Source organism: Tasmannia lanceolata, unplaced genomic scaffold, assembly GCF_043159265.1.
Source record: "Tasmannia lanceolata isolate RefF3 unplaced genomic scaffold, GAP_Taslan_0.1 ptg000003l, whole genome shotgun sequence".
Classification (NCBI taxonomy): domain Eukaryota; kingdom Viridiplantae; phylum Streptophyta; class Magnoliopsida; order Canellales; family Winteraceae; genus Tasmannia; species Tasmannia lanceolata.
In genome coordinates this window covers 33,188,894-33,196,658 of record NW_027518680.1, presented here as the reverse complement: position 1 = coordinate 33,196,658, position 7,765 = coordinate 33,188,894, and the positions used below count along the sequence as shown (strand labels likewise).

The following is a 7,765-nucleotide window of genomic DNA, read 5'->3' as shown; positions in this document are numbered from 1 at the left end:
TTGTTGAGACAGGAATTTTCATAATAAAGTTCAGAGTCAGTTGACGTTGGTGTCAACATATCTGTTGAGTCTGTAAAAATGAGTCCAAAGTTCATTGTAAACCCCGATGTGGGTAATTCATCATTTGATGTACTTGATTCAGCATTCAATGAAATAAAGGATTCTTTTTCTGTGAATATTCATGTCTCCACTTTTGTTTCTAATATTTCTGCTTCAGAATCTGATAATCTTAATAATAACAATAAAGACTCCCCCTCTGATGAGGATGCCGATGACACTCCTCCTGAAATCAAACACATGATTCAACAGGAGGAGAGTCGCCGAGCAAAACCACTCGAAGAGAAAATTGAAACTGTCAATATAGGTGATGAAACCTTGATTCGGGATATTCGAATTGGCAAAATTTTATGTCCTGAAGAACGCGAGGAATTAATCACTCTACTTAAAGAGTTCAAGTTTTCGCTTGGTCATACGATGACATGCCAGGATTAAGTGAAGAAATTGTTCAGCATCGCTTACCCTTAATCCTTGGTATTAAGCCAAAGAAGCAAAAGCTCCGAAAACTCAAAACCGAATGGGAGTTGAAAATTTATGAAGAAGTAAAGAAGCTGTTAGAAGTAAAATTTATTCAAGTTGTTGAATACTCAGAATGGCTTACAAATATTGTACCGGTGCCCAAAAAGGACGGGAAAGTTCGAATGTGTGTCGGTTTTCGAGACCTGAACAAGGCAAGTCCTAAGGATGACTTTCCTATTCCAAACATTGATTTCCTGGTAGATAATACCGTTGGGCATGCTCTTTTATCCTTTATGGATGGGTTCTCAGGCTACAATCAGATTAAGATGGTGCCCGAGGATATGATGAAAACAACGTTCATTACTCAGTGGGGTACTTACTGCTACAGGGTAATGCCGTTTGGTCTGAAAAATGCTGGTGCTACATATCAGAAGGCTGCTACAACTCTTCTGCACGATATGATCCATAAAGAGGTCGAGGTTTATGTTGATGACATGATTGTAAAGGGCAAGACTCGATCTGAACATACAGTTGCCTTGGGAAAGTTCTTTGAGCGGATCAGGAAGTATCAGCTTCGCCTAAACCCGAGTAAGTGCGTCTTTGGTTTTACATCAGGGAAGCTCTTAGGGTTTATGGTCAGCGAAAGAGGGATCGAGGTGGACCCACAAAAGATCAAGGTGATTCAAGAAATGCAGCCGCCTAAGACAGAAAAGCAGATTCAAGGTTTCCTTGGAAAGGTTCAGTATCTGAACCGGTTCATAGCACATCTGATGATGACATGCGAGCCTATTTTCAAGCTTTTGAAGAAGAATTCTTCAAAGAAGTGGATTGAAGAGTGTTAGGAGGCTTCTGAAAAAGTTAAGCAATTCTTATCTTTACCTGCTGTCCTATCACCTGTCATTCCAGGCTAGCCGTTGCTGTTGTACTTATCTATTACAGATACAGCGATGGGTTGCATGCTTGCTCAGCGGGATCCTGAGTCTAAAAGGGAGAAGCCTATCTACTACATCTGCTGGAGTATGAATTAAAGTACACAGTTTTGGAGAAGACATGTCTAGCATTAGTTTGGGCTACCCAGAGGCTTAGACATTATCTGTTGTCAAACAAGGTTCTTTTGCTATCACGGATGGATCCGTTAAAGTACTTGTTTGAGAAGCCCGCCCTTACAGGGAGGACTGCAAGGTGGTTGTTGTTGTTATCGGAGTTCGATATCACCTATGTCACTCAGAAATCAATTAAGGGGCGTATCGTTGCTGAGCAGTTGGCTGATGCACCTGTTGAAGAGAATGCTTTTCTCAAGGCAGATTTTCCTGATGAAGAAATCATGGATGTTGAAGAAGAGACTTCAAGTACTAAGTGGCTTATGTACTTTGATGGGGTTGTCAACATCGAGGACAGGGAGTAGGAGCTGTGCTTATATCCCCTCGGAAGGAGTATATTCCTGTTTCTATCAAGTTGCAGTTTGAGTGCACCAACAACATCGCAGAGTATGAAGCTTGTATCGCCAGACTTGAGGCAGCCTTAGCTTTACAGATTCAAGATATTGATATGTTTGGGGATTCTATCTTGATCATTTGCCAGATTAATGGACAATGGAAAACTCGAGAAGATAAATTGATCCCTTATAACATGTATTTAGAATCTCTGGTCAGGAAGTTCAACATTCACTCACATGTCAAGGACTAGAAATCATTTCGCTGACGCTTTGGCTACTCTTGCTTCGATGTTAGACATTTCTGTATCAATGGAGGTTCAACCACTAGTTGTCAGACTTCAGTGGGCTCCTGCGCATGTGAATGCTATAGAGATTTCAGCTAGGTGCCCAAATGGGAAGCCTTGGTACACAGATATCAGAAACCTCATTTCAGGCAAGGGACATCCTTCAAAAGCTTCAAGCAAAGAGAGAAAGACTCTTCAAAAGTTGGCTGCCAACTTTATTATTTGTGGTGAAGAGCCATACAGAAGGTCATTTGATGGCATACAACTTCTTTGTGTTGATGAAGATAAAGCTGCAGAGCTTATAGAGCAGACCCATGAGGGAGTTTGTGAACCTCATATGAATGGTAAGATGTTGTCTAGAAAGATTTTGAGACTTGGATTCTATTGGCGCACAATGGAAGCAGACTGCTTCTCATTTGTGAAGAAATGTCATAAGTGTCAAGTTTATGCAAATCTCATTCATGCTCCTCCTTCGGAGTTGCATTCTTTAACATCTCCATGGCCGCTTTCAGTATGGGGAATCGACATCATTGGGAAGATTTATCCGAGATCCTCGAGCGGGCATGAATACATTCTGGTAGCTATTGATTATTTTACGAAATAGATTGAAGTTGCTTCGTTTGCTTCCATAACTTGAAACACAGTTGCGAAGTTCATCCATGCCAACATTATTTGCAGATACGGAGTACCTCACGAGCTGATTTCAGATAATGGGTCACATTTCAAGAAAGAGGTGTTACACCTGTGTGAAGAGTTTAAGATAAGACATCATAAGTCATCTCCTTACAGACCTCAAACAAATGAGGCTGTAGAAGCAGCAAATAAGAATATCAAAGTCATTATTAGCAAGATGATTGAGACTTATAATGATTGGTCGAATAAACTCCCATATGCCTTATGGGCTTATCCTACATTGATCAGATCTGCTACAGGTGTAACTCTGTATTCTTTGGTGTACGGAATGGAGGCAGTTCTCCCTGTTGAGCTAAGGATTCCCTCTTTGAGAGTGATGATGGAAGCTGACTTACCAGAGTCTGAATGGGCTTCAGCTAGACATGATGGGCTGCAGATGATAGATGATAAGAGGTTGAGAGCCTTGTACCATATCCAAGGATATCAGAGACGAATTGAGAGAGCTTTTAACAAGAAAGTCCGGGTCTGAGATTTGAAGCCTGGAGACCTTGTTTTGAAGTCCTAGAGGGCACCGGTATTTGATCCGAAAGGTAAATTCAGGCCAAACTGGTTTGGTCCTCATATCGTCGATGAAGTCCTGCCTGGAAAAGTCGTAAGACACCTCGATGAAAATGGAGAAAAATTAAATGAACCTACAAACCTGGATCAGTTAAAAAAGTATTATGCTTAAGTACACCATGGGGCCATTTTTGACCGATTAGAGCTTTGACCCAACAACCTACATGTTTAAAACCGTTTGCAAACCCTTTGGGCCTATTAAAAAACTTGTTTTCTTTGATAAACCCAAACTAGGGGCATTTTTTTTTAGTAAAAAAAAAGTGTTTTGAATTACGTTATGACCTGATCCCTTTTAAGGTTACGTAGGTAGCCTGATCAATTCAGGTTCGGTCACATCTTTTGTAACATTTTGAAGAAAAAAAAATCCCTGAAATCCAACGTGGGCGAACTTCGCGAATCTGATTCTCAGTTCTTCAGAGATACGTAGGCAATCTAAAGGGTCCAGATTCGGTCCAATTACATGCAAACACATTAGGGTTTAGCCTTTTTGAACCTAAGCCTACCTGAAAGTCCTTCTGGTGTATTTAGGCCCAGGTTTGTAGAGAAACAGAAAAAAGAAAGAAAAAAGATGGAGTCTTAGACCCGCTAAGCTGAAAATCCGAAAGGGCAGTTTAGGCAAAAATCAGGGTATTGAGCCTGCTGGATGGAAAATCTGCAAGGGCAGACAATCCAGGCAAAAATTAAGGCATGCGGTCCGCTAAATCGAAAACCCAAAAGGGCGATTTAGTCATGGCAGGGACTTCATGAAGGATAGAGCTTCCTGGAAGCCGATTGAACTTTCATTTTCTCTTTGGCTCTTCCTTAATGTCTAAGTAAATGCCAGCGGAGCTTCTTTTGTTACTCTTTGAGTTAGGGAGATTGAAACTAAGCAATCCAAAGGGATAATAACCATGATGGAGATCTTGAAAAGAGGTTGAAACATCTCTAAACGTGGTATTTAAAAGACTCTAAGAGTGGTGGACTTTTAACCATTTTAAAACGTTTATCAGACTAAGAAGCACATTTCAGTCTCTTTTAGTAATTGAGTCGTGTGTCTGTTAATGTCTTCGTTTGTTATTTGTCAAAATCTTTCTTTTGTCGAGTCAAGGTCAATTTTCAAAGTCCTGTTTAGTCAGTATTCCTCTCAAAGTCGGGGTGATAAAAACTCAGAGACTCAGAGAAGCAGAGAATCTAAGGCTCTTGTGGATAATGTGAAATAGAGCAGTGTTCAGAAGTTGACAAGATTTTAGCTCAGTTCTAGTATCAGTAAATGGCAGAGATGGAAGAAAATTTTGAACAGAACAAGTTTCTTGTACCTATGAAAAGCCTTGTAAACCAAGTGTTTATGAGAAGAATTTGTTGTAATCCCAATTGTGCAATAATAAAAGCCTTTGGCCCATTCCTTTTATGTTGCTCTCAGATGAATTTTGCCATGGAAGTAACATCTTAGGGGCATCTTTTATGACTTACGTCAAAAGATGTCAAGTAATAATTGATATTTGAGATGGATACTCTCATAAAATTGAGACTAAAGAAGTTTGAACACTCTTTGTATTAAGCTTCTTGGTCAAGTATTTCTTTGAAAAATCTTTATACCAGCAGAGTCTAGAATCTACTCCAGCGATTTTTAAACTTCAGTGGAATGCTTTGCATCTTTTAAAAGGGGTTGACACTCTAAAATGCTTTCAAGATTACTGGAGTCTAGTCCTTGACCGAAATCAAACATCTCAGCTACTCTTTGATAAGAGATGACTGGTTCATCAGTGAAATCATTAAGAGTTGATCTCTTCTTTCAGTCATTTTGAGTTTCTTAGTTTCCTGTTGTTTTGAAAGATTTTAATAAGGATAAAAATTGACAGATTCTGTATTCCACGGTCTGGCCTTTTCTTTCGCCGTTTTAAAGATTTTAATAAGGTAAGGAATTACTAGGCTTCGTGCTACATGGCCTAGTCCTTCATTTGTTTTGAAAAAGAGGTTTTAATAGAGTAGGAAATTACCAGAACCTGTGTGGCACGGCCTGATATTTCCTTCAAATTTTGGAAAAAGGTTTAATGTATTGAGAAAATAACCAGAATCTGTGTTACATGGTCTGGTCTTTTCTTCAAGTGTTTTGAAGAGTGTTTTAATAGAATAAGAAATTATCGGATTTAGTGTTGCACTATCTGGTTGTTCTTTCAAACTGTTTTTGAAAAAGTTTTAACAGAGATGGAAATTATTGAACCTGTGTTACACGGTTTGGTCTTTTTGAAAGATTTTAACAGAGATGGAAATTACCAAACCTGTGTTGAACGGTTTGGTCTTTTTTGAAAGATTTTAACAGAGGGGAAAATTACTAAACCTGTGTTGCACTGTTTGGTTTTTTCTGCATCCATTTTTAAAGGGTTTTTAATAAAAGGAAATTACCGAACCTGTGTTACACGGTTTGGTCTTTTTCTGAAAGGTTTTTAATAGGGTAAAATTAATAAACCTGTGTTACACGGTTTGGTCTTTTCTTCGATCATTTTAAAGGGTTTTTAATAAAGGAAATCACTGAACCTGTGTTACACGGTTTTGTCTTTTCTTCGTTTGTTTTGAAAGAGATTTTAATAGGAAAAATTACTAAACCTGTGTTACACGGTTTGGTCTTTTCTTTGATCATTTTGAAAGGTTTTTAATAGAGGAAATCACTGAACCTGTGTTACACGGTTTGGTCTTTTCTTCGTTCGTTTTGAAAGAGATTTTAATAGGGGAAAATTACTAAACTTGCGTTGCACAGTTTGGTCTTTTCTTCGATCATTTTGAAAGGTTTTAGTAAAGGAAAAATCACCGATTCTGTGTTACACGGATTGGTCTTTTCTTCCTTCGCCGGGGTATTAAATACCCGGGTGATTAGTAGTGTAATCTCAAGTAGTGACTTGCTTAATCATTGTTCCGTAATGTGCAGCTTCCTAACTAGTTAGGAGTTATGCGTATCTACGAAGAGGTTTGTGTGGGACTGTTTAGCAGGACATACAAATCTGGGTTTATGTGGAACTGTTTAACAGAACCGCGTAATCCGGAGTGATTTGCTACCTTGAAAGAGAGGAGTCAGAGTTACTCGGATAGTTAAATAGATGTATTTTCAGCAATGATCTGTATATCTATCGCCTGGCTTAAGACTTAGTTTCGCCTCGGTATTAAATGTTTGAGTTTGGCTCAAATATTCGAGTACCCTAATGAGTAGTCGAGTAAGTTTTGGACTGATCGACAAGATAAAAAAAAGAAAAGAAAAGAGTTTGGTTTTGAACTTGTTTTGGACAGGTTTCAATACAGTGGTCCTTGGCCTTGTAGACACCCCCATTTTGCTCCGCTTTAATCAGCAAAGAAGTCAGTGTTTCGCTATCCGTTTTTCAGTGGTTCCCAATCCCGTGTCCGCCTTTTATGTTTTCTCCAATCTTTCCGATCATTTCCGCAATGTTCTGCATCTTTCTTTTCGCCAAGTGTTAAGGAGGGTTATTCCGAAGAATCCAAATTAGGGGAGAATTTGGACCCATTAGGTGGGCCCGTATTGAACATTTTAACCGGAATGGGATCAAGTTAGTGTATCCTGCATCGTTTTTATTAAATGAAAATGTTGAGCTCATGGATTCTCATGCTGTGACCCACCAATCTAATAGTTTGGATCAACCCCAGCACAACCGACCCTACACCCTCTCTTTGCCTAATTTTAGTCGCTCAGCATCCTTATTAAATTCATTTCTCTTTCCCCCTTACCCATTGTTTGATTGGTTTAGATTGACCTACAGAAATGGATAATGGGCATTGTCCTTTGCCACCAAATGAACGGTTTTGATCATCTAACTGAAATGGGTATGTAAATTGGAATGGGCGCGCGTGGGAGAAAAGGTGGGCCCACTAATGTTTAAAATCGCAATTTTGGAAGAGAGACATGTTCGACCAGCTTTAAGTGGGGCCTATCATTGTGTTTCATTCAAGATAATGTGGCTTATTAAATGGACGATCCAGATCATCTTACACCAATGAGTTTGGAGGCGCAACCTCATTTGCATTGTAGCCCATCAGTCAGTGGTTCGGATTATCCTATGGAAATTTGTGTCGTGGCCTGTCTAATGAACGATTTGGATCATTTTTAAAGCTAAATTGGATGCCATAATATGTTCTTTGTATAGTGGGGCCTCTCATGCTATTTATATGATTCAGTCATGATTTAGAAATCCATATAGAAACAGTAATTGCCCAAGAATGAAGGCTCACATCATTCGTTTGGACTATAGTGGACAAAGTGCCTTATATTCTTAGACACTATACATATGGTATTCTT

General features: G+C 39.2%; 1 protein-coding gene across 1 annotated transcript; it reads left to right on the top strand.

Annotated features, from left to right (window-relative positions):
- The first annotated feature begins 1,010 nt into the window (after nucleotides 1–1,010).
- LOC143869679 (putative mitochondrial protein AtMg00860) lies at nucleotides 1,011–1,358 on the top strand. The gene has a single exon (XM_077376282.1). The coding sequence runs from the start codon at nucleotides 1,011–1,013 to the stop codon at nucleotides 1,356–1,358; it is 348 nt and encodes a 115-aa protein (XP_077232397.1).
- The last annotated feature ends 6,407 nt before the right edge of the window (nucleotides 1,359–7,765 follow it).